The sequence below is a fragment of the Bufo gargarizans genome, chromosome 7 (assembly GCF_014858855.1).
Source record: "Bufo gargarizans isolate SCDJY-AF-19 chromosome 7, ASM1485885v1, whole genome shotgun sequence".
Lineage (NCBI taxonomy): Eukaryota > Metazoa > Chordata > Amphibia > Anura > Bufonidae > Bufo > Bufo gargarizans.
This window is the reverse complement of record NC_058086.1, coordinates 31,810,365-31,824,179: the sequence shown is the minus strand read 5'-3', so window position 1 is coordinate 31,824,179 and position 13,815 is coordinate 31,810,365. Positions and strand designations below refer to the sequence as shown.

The 13,815-nt window shown below is 45.4% G+C and overlaps 1 protein-coding gene across 1 annotated transcript in view; it reads right to left on the bottom strand.

Moving 5' to 3' along the window:
- The window catches only part of TRABD2B (TraB domain containing 2B), a 267,881-nt gene that overhangs the window by 20,390 nt on the left and 233,676 nt on the right, over positions 1–13,815 (bottom strand). The window contains exon 6 of the mRNA XM_044302192.1: positions 11,428–11,679. Coding sequence (XP_044158127.1) covers positions 11,428–11,679 — 252 coding nt within the window. The remainder of the gene's footprint in view (positions 1–11,427; positions 11,680–13,815) is intronic.

Sequence of the window (13,815 nt, the reverse complement as noted above, 5' to 3'; positions counted from 1 at the left end):
TTTTGTTACCAGAAGAAAAAGAGTCAAATGATTAGAATTTCTTACATAAAATGGCAAAAGATTGTCGAGAGTTTTGTTCACTTTGACAGATGTGTATTGGCCACATCATTCATTTAATATGGAGGGCCCAGACATCTGTTAAAAGCTGAGGACATGATATTAGAGATGTCACCCATTGCTATCAACAAAAATACAGCATCAAAAATGACCTCCTTTTAATTTTCAATTGCAATTTTTTAAAGATGGCGGCTTCAAGCAATAGACCAGCAAGTAGTAATCTAATATATTGTTTTAGGCTACTTTCACACTAGCGTTTTTGCTGGATCCGGCAGGGTTCAACAAAAGCTCTTCTGCTACTGATAATACAACCGTCTGCATCAGTTATGAACGGATCCGGTTGTATTATCTTTAACATAGCCAAGAGGGATCCGTCATGAACTCCATTGAAAGTCAATAGAGGACGCATTCGTTTTCTATTGTGTCAGATTGTGTCAGAGAAAGCGGATCCGTCCCCAGGACGGAAAGCAAACCGCAGCATGCTTGCTCTCTGGTATGAGAAGACGTTGTGTCCCTATTGACAATGGATGGGGACAAAATGGAAGTGCTTTTTGTATGATGGATCTCAATACCGGAAAATATTAACGCTAGTGTGAAAGTAGCCTTAGCGATGTGATTAATCCAACATTAAACATTGTACAGATATTTGGTGATTCCTCACTTTTGGCTCACCCTCTATACATGGCTACGTGTGCTATCATAGTGTTCAAAAACAGGGGTAAGCACTATGGGGGTCATATATTAAACAGAAATACGCCTATATTAGGCATATTTCTGGCGCTGATTGTGGCCCAAAAGTCTGCAAATTTTCCCCACTCGCGCCATGTCTAAAAAAGTGGATGTGGAAGGGGACAGGCCGGTCTCATTTACCATTTTCTACGCCTATTTTAGGTGTAGAAAAAGGTGTAAATGTAAGACAGCTAGGAAGTTATCTTACATTTAGAAGCGGCACTGGATAAAGCAAAGTTATGTACAGGCCGGCGCATCTACATAACTGCGGCGGGTCCAACGCCAGTGCAAGGCTTTATTAAGACCGGTGTCTAAAATGCTGGCCCATGACCTTTCAGCTCTAATGCATGGTGCAGGTACTGACCAGATGTCTACATTAAGTGAAATGTCCCAAACCACTAGGATTTCTGCTTTCCCTTAAAGGGTCATTACTAGGGATGAGCGAACTCGAACTGTATAGTTCGGGTTCGTACCGAATTTTGGGGTGTCCGTGACACGGACCCGAACCCGGACATTTTCGTAAAAGTCCGGGTTCGGGTTCGGTGTTCGTCGCTTTCTTCGCGCTTTTGTGACGCTTTCTTGGCGCTTTTTGAAAGGCTGCAAAGCAGCCAATCAACAAGCGTCATACTACTTGCCCCAAGAGGCCATCACAGCCATGCCTACTATTGGCATGGCTGTGATTGGCCAGAGCACCATGTGACCCAGCCTCTATTTAAGCTGGAGTCACATAGCGCCGCCCGTCACTCTGCTCTGATTAGCGTAGGGAGAGGTTGCGGCTGCGACAGTAGGGCGAGATTAGGCAGATTAACTCCTCCAAAGGACTTGATTAACTGATCGATCTGCAGCTGTGGATCATTGAGCTGCTGATCCTCAATTGCTCACTGTTTTTAGGCTGCCCAGACCGTTTGTCAGTCACATTTTTCTGGGGTGATCGGCAGCCATTTTGTGTCTTGTGGTGCGCCAGCACAAGCTGCGACCAAGTGCATTTAACCCTCAATGGTGTGGTTGTTTTTTGGCTAAAGCCTACATCAGGGTGAAGCTGTCACACCAAGTGCATTTAACCAGCAATAGTCTGTTCATTTTTTGGCCATATACAAAATCAGGGGCAAGCTGCGCCTGTCACCAAGTGCATTTAACCCTCAATGGTGTGGTTGTTTTTTGGCTAAAGCCTACATCAGGGTGAAGCTGTCACACCAAGTGCATTTAACCAGCAATAGTCTGTTCATTTTTTGGCCATATACTAAATCAGGGGCAAGCTGCGCCTGTCACCAAGTGCATTTAACCCTCAATGGTGTGGTTGTTTTTTGGCTAAAGCCTACATCAGGGTGAAGCTGTCACACCAAGTGCATTTAACCAGCAATAGTCTGTTTATTTTTTGGCCATATCCCAGTCTAATTCTGTCACTAAATCCATACCGGTCACCCAGCGCCTAAATACTAGGCCTCAAATTTATATCCCGCTAAATCTGTCCTTAGTGCTGTAGCTGGGCGAGTTATTTAGTGTCCGTTCAAGCATATTTCTTGTTCTGGGTTGAAATACAATTCCCAATTTAGCAATTTCATAATTTAGTGGTTTCTGCTATATCAGAGCTATTTGAAATCTATCCCTAAAAGGGTATATAATATTCAAGGTGCACATTGGGTCATTCAGAATAACTTCACACACACCCGCTACTGTGTATTTCCAAGTCTAATTCTGGCACTAAACCCATACCTGTCACCCAGCGCCTAAATACTAGGCCTCAAATTTATATCCCGCTAAATCTGTCCTTAGTGCTGTAGCTGGGCGAGTTATTTAGTGTCCGTTCAAGCACATTTCTTGTTCTGGGTTGAAATACAATTCCCAATATAGCAATTTCATAATTTAGTGGTTTCTGCTATATCAGAGCTATTTGAAATCTATCCCTAAAAGGGTATATAATATTCAAGGTGCACATTGGGTCATTCAGAATAACTTCACACACACCCGCTACTGTGTATTTCCAAGTCTAATTCTGGCACTAAACCCATACCTGTCACCCAGCGCCTAAATACTAGGCCTCAAATTTATATCCAGCTAAATCTGTCCCTAGTGCTGTAGCTGGGCGAGTTATTTAGTGTCCGTTCAAGCACATTTCTTGTTCTGGGTTGAAATACAATTCCCAATTTAGCAATTTCATAATTTAGTGGTTTCTGCTATATCAGAGCTATTTGAAATCTATCCCTAAAAGGGTATATAATATTCAAGGTGCACATTGGGTCATTCAGAATAACTTCACACACACCCGCTACTGTGTATTTCCAAGTCTAATTCTGGCACTAAACCCATACCTGTCACCCAGCGCCTAAATACTAGGCCTCAAATTTATATCCCGCTAAATCTGTCCTTAGTGCTGTAGCTGGGCGAGTTATTTAGTGTCCGTTCAAGCACATTTCTTGTTCTGGGTTGAAATACAATTCCCAATTTAGCAATTTCATAATTTAGTGGTTTCTGCTATATCAGAGCTATTTGAAATCTATCCCTAAAAGGGTATATAATATTCAAGGTGCACATTGGGTCATTCAGAATAACTTCACACACACCCGCTACTGTGTATTTCCAAGTCTAATTCTGGCACTAAACCCATACCTGTCACCCAGCGCCTAAATACTAGGCCTCAAATTTATATCCCGCTAAATCTGTCCTTAGTGCTGTAGCTGGGCGAGTTATTTAGTGTCCGTTCAAGCACATTTCTTGTTCTGGGTTGAAATACAATTCCCAATTTAGCAATTTCATAATTTAGTGGTTTCTGCTATATCAGAGCTATTTGAAATCTATCCCTAAAAGGGTATATAATATTCAAGGTGCACATTGGGTCATTCAGAATAACTTCACACACACCCGCTACTGTGTATTTCCAAGTCTAATTCTGGCACTAAACCCATACCTGTCACCCAGCGCCTAAATACTAGGCCTCAAATTTATATCCCGCTAAATCTGTCCTTAGTGCTGTAGCTGGGCGAGTTATTTAGTGTCCGTTCAAGCACATTTCTTGTTCTGGGTTGAAATACAATTCCCAATTTAGCAATTTCATAATTTAGTGGTTTCTGCTATATCAGAGCTATTTGAAATCTATCCCTAAAAGGGTATATAATATTCAAGGTGCACATTGGGTCATTCAGAATAACTTCACACACACCCGCTACTGTGTATTTCCAAGTCTAATTCTGGCACTAAACCCATACCTGTCACCCAGCGCCTAAATACTAGGCCTCAAATTTATATCCCGCTAAATCTCTCGTTACCGCTGTCCTGTTGTGGCTGGGAAAGTTATTTAGTGTCCGTCAAAGCACATTTTTTGTTCTGGGTTGAAATACAATTCCCAATTTAGCAATTTCATAATTTAGTCGTTTCTGCTATATCAGAGCTATTTGAAATCTATCCCTAAAAGGGTAGATCATATTGAAGGTGCACATAGGGTCATTCAGAATAACTTCACACACACGCTTCTGTGCATTTCCAAGTCTAATTCTGTCACTAAATCCATACCGGTCACCCAGCGCCTAAATACTAGGCCTCAAATTTATATCCCGCTGAATTTGAATACAATACATTGGGCCAAATAATATATTTGTTGTTGTGGTGAACCATAACAATGAGAAAAACATCTAGTAAGGGACGCGGACGTGGACATGGTCGTGGTGGTGTTAGTGGACCCTCTGGTGCTGGGAGAGGACGTGGCCGTTCTGCCACATCCACACGTCCTAGTGTACCAACTACCTCAGGTCCCAGTAGCCGCCAGAATTTACAGCGATATATGGTGGGGCCCAATGCCGTTCTAAGGATGGTAAGGCCTGAGCAGGTACAGGCATTAGTCAATTGGGTGGCCGACAGTGGATCCAGCACGTTCACATTATCTCCCACCCAGTCTTCTGCAGAAAGCGCACAGATGGCGCCTGAAAACCAACCCCATCAGTCTGTCACATCACCCCCATGCATACCAGGGAAACTGTCTCAGCCTCAAGTTATGCAGCAGTCTCTTATGCTGTTTGAAGACTCCGCTGGCAGGGTTTCCCAAGGGCATCCACCTAGCCCTTCCCCAGCGGTGAAAGACATAGAATGCACTGACGCACAACCACTTATGTTTCCTGATGATGAGGACATGGGAATACCACCTCAGCATGTCTCTGATGATGACGAAACACAGGTGCCAACTGCTGCGTCTTTCTGCAGTGTGCAGACTGAACAGGAGGTCAGGGATCAAGACTGGGTGGAAGACGATGCAGGGGACGATGAGGTCCTAGACCCCACATGGAATGAAGGTCGTGCCACTGACTTTCACAGTTCGGAGGAAGAGGCAGTGGTGAGACCGAGCCAACAGCGTAGCAAAAGAGGGAGCAGTGGGCAAAAGCAGAACACCCGCCGCCAAGAGACTCCGCCTGCTACTGACCGCCGCCATCTGGGACCGAGCACCCCAAAGGCAGCTTCAAGGAGTTCCCTGGCATGGCACTTCTTCAAACAATGTGCTGATGACAAGACCCGAGTGGTTTGCACGCTGTGCCATCAGAGCCTGAAGCGAGGCATTAACGTTCTGAACCTGAGCACAACCTGCATGACCAGGCACCTGCATGCAAAGCATGAACTGCAGTGGAGTAAACACCTTAAAACCAAGGAAGTCACTCAGGCTCCCCCTGCTACCTCTTCTGCTGCTGCCGCCTCGGCCTATTCTGCTGCTGCCGCCTCGGCCTCTTCCTCCGCCTCTGGAGGAACGTTGGCACCTGCCGCCCAGCAAACAGGGGATGTACCACCAACACCACCACCACCACCTCCGTCACCAAGCGTCTCAACCATGTCACACGCCAGCGTTCAGCTCTCCATCTCACAAACATTTGATAGAAAGCGTAAATTCCCACCTAGCCACCCTCGATCCCTGGCCCTGAATGCCAGCATTTCTAAACTACTGGCCTATGAAATGCTGTCATTTAGGCTGGTGGACACAGACAGCTTCAAACAGCTCATGTCGCTTGCTGTCCCACAGTATGTTGTTCCCAGCCGGCACTACTTCTCCAAGAGAGCCGTGCCTTCCCTGCACAACCAAGTATCCGATAAAATCAAGTGTGCACTGCGCAACGCCATCTGTGGCAAGGTCCACCCAACCACAGATACGTGGACCAGTAAGCACGGCCAGGGACGCTATATCTCCCTAACTGCACACTGGGTAAATGTAGTGGCAGCTGGGCCCCAGGCGGAGAGCTGTTTGGCGCACGTCCTTCCGCCGCCAAGGATCGCAGGGCAACATTCTTTGCCTCCTGTTGCCACCTCCTCCTTCTCGGCTTCCTCCTCCTCTTCTTCCACCTGCTCATCCAGTCAGCCACACACCTTCACCACCAACTTCAGCACAGCCCGGGGTAAACGTCAGCAGGCCATTCTGAAACTCATATGTTTGGGGGACAGGCCCCACACCGCACAGGAGTTGTGGCGGGGTATTGAACAACAGACCGACGAGTGGTTGCTGCCGGTGAGCCTCAAGCCCGGCCTGGTGGTGTGTGATAATGGGCGAAATCTCGTTGCAGCTCTGGGACTAGCCAATTTGACGCACATCCCTTGCTTGGCGCATGTGCTGAATTTGGTGGTGCAGAAGTTCATTCACAACTACCCCGACATGTCAGAGCTGCTGCATAAAGTGCGGGCCGTCTGTTCGCGCTTCCGGCGTTCACATCCTGCTGCTGCTCGCCTGTCTGCGCTACAGCGTAACTTCGGCCTTCCCGCTCACCGCCTCATATGCGACGTGCCCACCAGGTGGAACTCCACCTTGCACATGCTGGACAGACTGTGCGAGCAGCAGCAGGCCATAGTGGAGTTTCAGCTGCAGCACGCACGGGTCAGTCGCACTACAGAACAGCACCACTTCACCACCAATGACTGGGCCTCCATGCGAGACCTGTGTGCCCTGTTGCGCTGTTTCGAGTACTCCACCAACATGGCCAGTGGCGATGACACCGTTATCAGCGTTACAATACCACTTCTATGTCTCCTTGAGAAAACACTTAGGGCGATGATGGAAGAGGAGGTGGCCCAGGAGGAGGAGGAGGAGGAGGATAAGGGGGCATTTTTAGCACTTTCAGGCCAGTCTCTTCGAAGTGACTCAGAGGGAGGTTTTTGGCAACAGCAGAGGCCAGGTACAAATGTGGCCAGACAGGGCCCACTACTGGAGGACGAGGAGGACGAGGATGAGGAGGAGGTGGAGGAGGATGAGGATGAAGCATGGTCACAGCGGGGTGGCACCCAACGCAGCTCGGGTCCATCACTGGTGCGTGGCTGGGGGGAAAGGCAGGACGATGACGATACGCCTCCCACAGAGGACAGCTTGTCCTTACCCCTGGGCAGCCTGGCACACATGAGCGACTACATGCTGCAGTGCCTGCGCAACGACAGCAGAGTTGCCCACATTTTAACCTGTGCGGACTACTGGGTTGCCACCCTGCTGGATCCACGCTACAAAGACAATGTGCCCACCTTACTTCCTGCACTGGAGCGTGATAGGAAGATGCGCGAGTACAAGCGCACGTTGGTAGACGCGCTACTGAGAGCATTCCCAAATGTCACAGGGGAACAAGTGGAAGCCCAAGGCCAAGGCAGAGGAGGAGCAAGAGGTCGCCAAGGCAGCTGTGTCACGGCCAGCTCCTCTGAGGGCAGGGTTAGCATGGCAGAGATGTGGAAAACTTTTGTCAACACGCCACAGCTAACTGCACCACCACCTGATACGCAACGTGTTAGCAGGAGGCAACATTTCACTAACATGGTGGAACAGTACGTGTGCACACCCCTCCACGTACTGACTGATGGTTCGGCCCCATTCAACTTCTGGGTCTCTAAATTGTCCACGTGGCCAGAGCTAGCCTTTTATGCCTTGGAGGTGCTGGCCTGCCCGGCAGCCAGCGTTTTGTCTGAACGTGTATTCAGCACGGCAGGGGGCGTCATTACAGACAAACGCAGCCGCCTGTCTACAGTCAATGTGGACAAGCTGACGTTCATAAAAATGAACCAGGCATGGATCCCACAGGACCTGTCCGTCCCTTGTCCAGATTAGACATTAACTACCTCCCCATAACCATATATTATTGGACTCCAGGGCACTTCCTCATTCAATCCTATTTTTATTTTCATTTTACCATTATATTGCGAGGCTACCCAAAGTTGAATGAACCTCATCTCTGCCTGTGTGCTAGGCCTAAATATATGCCAATGGACTGTTGCAGTGGTGGCTGACGTGAAGCCTCATTCTCTGCTATGACATGCAGACTGATTCTCTGCTGACATGAAGACAGATTCTCTGTTACGGGACCTCTCTCCTCTGCCTGGGTGCCGGGGCCTAAATATCTGAGAATGGACTGTTCCAGTGGTGGGTGACGGGAAGCCAGATTCTCTGCTATGGAACCTCTCTCCAATTGATTTTGGTTAATTTTTATTTATTTAATTTTTATTTTAATTCATTTCCCTATCCACATTTGTTTGCAGGGGATTTACCTACATGTTGCTGCCTTTTGCAGCCCTCTAGCTCTTTCCTGGGCTGTTTTACAGCCTTTTTAGTGCCGAAAAGTTCGGGTCCCCATTGACTTCAATGGGGTTCGGGTTCGGGACGAAGTTCGGATCGGGTTCGGATCCCGAACCCGAACATTTCCGGGATGTTCGGCCGAACTTCTCGAACCCGAACATCCAGGTGTTCGCTCAACTCTAGTCATTACCATCCCAGATATTTAAATGTCCAATATACGTATATGGCTCCCAACTCTTTTGAGAAAGGTCCCTCATCTCATGGCTGCTGTGACTGGAGAGGTGGTTGCACATATGTTGCTCTCTCCATTCACTTCTGTGGGTGTTTCAAAAACAGTTGAGTATGCTTATGTGGCTACCACTCCAGTCAGAAATCTGGGCATGTGAAAGAACACCGTTCTTGAGATAGGTGCGGGTTCCAGAGATAGTTGTGGTTCCCACATATATTGGACATTTATGATATATCCGTTGGTTATACCACAAATGTCCGACATGGGAATGCCGCTTTAAGTCCTCGTGCATACTACCATATGGTGGCTCTGACCCAGTTTTCACTATCCTACAGTTTTCTGTATGCCCATGTCATCTCATATACTTGTATGGAAGTTTTTTGGGGTACACTACATATGCCACCATGAAAAACAGCATGCTGTACCAAATAAAGGTATAGAGGACTGGTTTTAAAATACTTTGGAACTCATACAGTATCAGTACCACATGCCATACACAATGTGACATAACGCGCTGGGAATGTGTGTAAGTGTGTAAAGCGTGTGCACTAAGGGTGTGGTGTGGGGGGCATTATTGGACATTATTATTGTCACTATGAGGTCATATAAACAAGGGGCACTATGGGGCCATTATATAGACTGGGGGCACTATGGGGGCTATTATAGATCCTGGAGGCACCAAAGGGGCCATTATATGTCCAGAGAGCACTACAGAAAGGCATTGTATACACTGAGGGCACTGCTGGAGCTGGGATTTAAAAAAGAAACCTATGAAATTCATCCGTTTTTAATGGCTGTTTTTTAACAGTCAAAAATGAATGCAAAATGTCCGTTAAAAAACGATACACGACCAGAAAATGGATGCACACCCCAATCCAAAAAGACCATGAAATGTCGTGTGAATGCAACCAAATCCAAGTAATACACTTATACACTGTCACCTACTATTTGCTTGGATTGGATACATGTAAAACCTAATGACATGAATGGGTCAAGCAAGTCACTTAAGACTTTTTCTTATAAGGAGAAAAAAGGGGAAAAAAAGCCTTGTAGCCAGATTTGAAAAAAGTTGATGCTGAAAATGTAAAGCGTCAAATCCGCCATATGGCGAGGAATGAGCTCACCGCAAACTTCCGGTTAGAAGTCGTGCCGTCTGGCTTTCAAGAGGAAATTATTTTCCTATGTTGAAAAGGTATCGCATTCCATCTCTCTGTGATGGAAACAGATCTGATTCATACAGGGAAATTTACCTTTCAGATGCAGTCAGAGGAAATTAAATGTTTGGTTGTAGCGGTAACATTTAGAGATTTTCAATGAAGTAAAAAACACGGTGAGATTAAATGACATAACAGAGGCAGAAGTTATCTCAAGAGTCAAGACGCCGCTTTCTGATCTGAATGAGAGATTGCTTTAGAATAAAGGCTGTAGAAATATCTACAAAAAACACTTTCTTTGGTGGCCGGTGATGTCAATAGAAGCAAGGTTAATATCTACCCGAGTTCTTCTTAAAGTCCCTGGGCAATCTTCAATGTACTAGCTGATACTGGAAAAGGTCTACAAGCACCTCTTCAGAATAAACCATGGAGGGTCACTGCATGCTTAAATTGTGGACAACGAGGGCAACCATAGAGAATGGGGGTCAGATGGCAATGATCAAAATGGGCCCACCTCCACAGCTCCATACCATAACAGGAGGACCTGACATTCATTCAACTTTTTTTCTTGTTTGATCAGGCCCTTTTACATTCTTGGGTATGAACATTCATACGAATGCTAGTTCCCAATAATTAGTCGATGTAAAGCTCCTACCGATCTCTAGACAAAACGAGCAAAAGGATCATCTGTAGAGTGATCAAATTTTTCCAGCAGCACCTAAAATTGTGATTTGTTGGTAGCACAGGGATGTCCCACCAACAATATTCAATGTGAATAGGGGCAAAATGACCGTAATAACAATCGTTTGTCCCTGTTTCACTTTGCATCGGGCTGTGCGAAAGGAACTTATAACGAGCACTTGTATATCCTCAATCTCTGCTCGATGTTGATCTATCTTTGGCCCATGTGAGAATACCCTAAGTCTGCAGTGCAGATGAAGCTTATCTGAGTTGGTGCCACATGCTGGATTCAATGAGGGTTTAAGTTCTGGGACCCACATGGATACTGAAAATAATTAGCACTAACTCCCTTTCTAAGCTTTACCTGCAGTGGGCAGCCAGGGTGCCGCTGTGCAGAGAAAAAAGTTAAGGGAACACAGTACTACACCAGTGCGCCGTCTTCTGTATTCTGTGGATTGGTGAAGGTCCTAGTGGTCTAACCCCACCAATCCTAAATTAAGGGCATATTGTAGTGATACGCCATCATTTCATAAAGTGGGAAAATTCCTTTACACCACCCATGAAATACCCTATATGGGTCAAAGTATGATCTCAACGGTAACCAAATGAGCAACCAACCAAGTCCAACCTAATCCCATGAAATAAAGAAGAAGGAAACTTCCAATCTCCACATTATCCCATTACTGCATAACTGGTTAACTCTTCTCTTACAATGCTTCTTAGAATTTTTAGGCTTGTATCAACAACCTCTTCCCGACGTACCATGGACTCTGACAGCAACTTTTTGACTGCCTGCCCAAGCAATTGACCATAGATTCAAGATCATCATGTGCCATCTTTGGTGGTCTCTCATAAGAACACCAAGCATAGCTCCCTCAAGGCTCTACCCATTCTACTAATCCACCATGAAATGAAGCAGTGTCATCTATATAGTAAGAATGAAGACTTCTGCGCTAAACATGAGAACTCTCAGAGGATATATGGATTCATGAAGAATGAACTTAGATGTCAAAACTCCTATGACTCGACTTCCCCTTTTAATGGAATGCAGAAGAGTTACAAACCTGTCATCGAACCTGACCCAGAGGTCATTAAACTGCCGCCTGCGCTGGTCTCTGTGGTGTTTCCGGTGCCAGTTGTTTTGTTTCCCAAATTCTTCTAATTGACTAATACTGTCTGGTAGAAGGAGATGAGGAGGCAGCATTTCATCATCGGGCTCTTCAGGAAAAGATGACGTGGATGGCATATGGTCAAAATACTTCATTGAAGGTTCATCTGTCACGTGGTCTTCAGCTTGGCTGGCCTCTAGTTTTATGCTGAAAATTGGAATAAAACTTTTTAATATATGATAAATACCAGTACTTTTCATAAGACATTATTATTAACATGAGAAGCAGCTAAGTGAAGGTCAGTTACATTAATTATTTGTTGCATTTGGTTATATTCAATACCTTTTTTTCCCAGAAACAGTGCCACTCTTTTCTACAGGCTATGTCTGGTATTGCAGGTCAGCCCCATTCACTAGAGCGTTTAGTTATCTTCTAATGTGTACACACCTAGTGATTATGGTTTCTTCATCTATACCATTATCCTTATTTAAAGGATGGGTTTGATAAGTTTGCGCTCCATTAAAGGGGTTATGCCATGATTGATGTAAAAAATGAAAATCAGATCTCATGTTGTGCAAAGCTAGAACCAGCCCTGTACTGGCAAACTGATTGGCATGGGGCAGACATAGCAGGAGCAACTGTCAGGCAAGAATTATAGAGGACTTTACTTACCCCCTACAGCGTGCTTCTTTTGGGGCAGAATTCATGGGGTTATCCCATGAAAAATATTCTAAATTTTTCAAATCAGCACCTGGATCTGAATACTTTGTAATCGTATGTAATTAAAAAGTTAGCATAGCAACTGATTTATTCAAAAAAATGTATATATAGCGCCACCTGCTGTTAGTTTTTTTCCTATTTCTTTGACCTGCTCACTGAGATGGCCGCACATGCTCAGTTTCATCCTTCAACTGCCTCCTGAGCTGTGATAGGCAGAGCATGGACATGCCCCCTGAGCTGTGATAGGGAGAGCATGGACACGCCCCCTGAGCTACAGCAGAAAAGACACTCCCCTTGAGCTGTCAGCTTGGTATAAATCTAGCAGAGCAATGAATGAGGAGATCTCTGGACCCATGTGAGGTACAGGGCTGGTTCTAGCTTTGTTAGAAGGAGATTGTCATGAACTACATGATGTCCGATTTTAAGTCTGGGTGTAATTTTAAGTCTGGGACTTTGAAATGGCTCCATACAACCATGACTTCATTGTAGATAAGCCATGCGTGATGCTAGGTGTGCTGCACAACCGCTATGCGTCCTGCATACCGTCGTCTACCAGGCGAAAAGGATCAAAAGCCTGTCTATAATGCAGGACTTGTTCTTACACAGCAAGTGATGTCAGTACAATAACACATCATTGTGAGCGGTCTAATGCACATTACTGAGAGCAAAAATGAAAATCTAAGTAGAGTTATTATGACATATGTCTGTATTGAAACACTTCATCTTGCTGTATTTATGTGCCACAACCTCAGACATTCTGGCCACTTACAACCATAAAAACCCAAAACAGGTTTACAAAGCCTCAGAGTCGTAGCTCACATTCTGCACCCCTTTAATTCCAGGTCCTAATGCAAACCTTCTGTGGTTCTCTTTAAATGTAAAATGCGTCATTCCACTTTTCAAGCAGTTCTTTTACAAATTGTGAGATTGAGGTGTTAACACCCATGGCTAGAGCTGGTGACGGAAGTAGCATTATTGATTTAAAATGGATGTAAATACCATTCGGAGTCTTGCAAGTGAAAAAGACATTTGATTTTGACCTTAGTAACCGTTTTTGCTTCAGTAACCTATAACTTACAAATTGGCATACTTATTCAATAAAATTCATTGATGATCAATCAAAATTTAAGTACAGTAAATTGACCTTTCGCAGAGCTTTTATCAGGAGTAGTAGAAGTATGAAGTCTTATTGTTCCAGGTTCTGCTCCTGCAAGTGGCCAGTAGGTTTAGCTCCACTGTGATAGACCTTGAGCTGCCCATCCCCTCTGCTTCGAGTGGCAGCTATTGCATCCAACCAGGAGACCAATGTGGCTGTCAATCAGAGCAGAGGGGAGGGACTGTGAAGCAGCTCAGTGCAGAGAGCCCTGGGCACTTGCAGGAGCAGAATATGGCAAAATAAAACTTCATATTCACATTGCTCCTGACAATAAAAGCACTGGTATGTTTGTCCCTCTCTTCCTGGCACCCACCTAGTTCTATCTGCAGGTACACATGATCAAAACGGTTGACAGACTCTCTTTAAAACAGTTGAAACCTTTTACAATCCTGGATCACAGATTTCCCAATGAGCTGATCATAGAGTGTCCTGCTACCTGGTACTCTAGCAATAGGTTGTAGCACCAC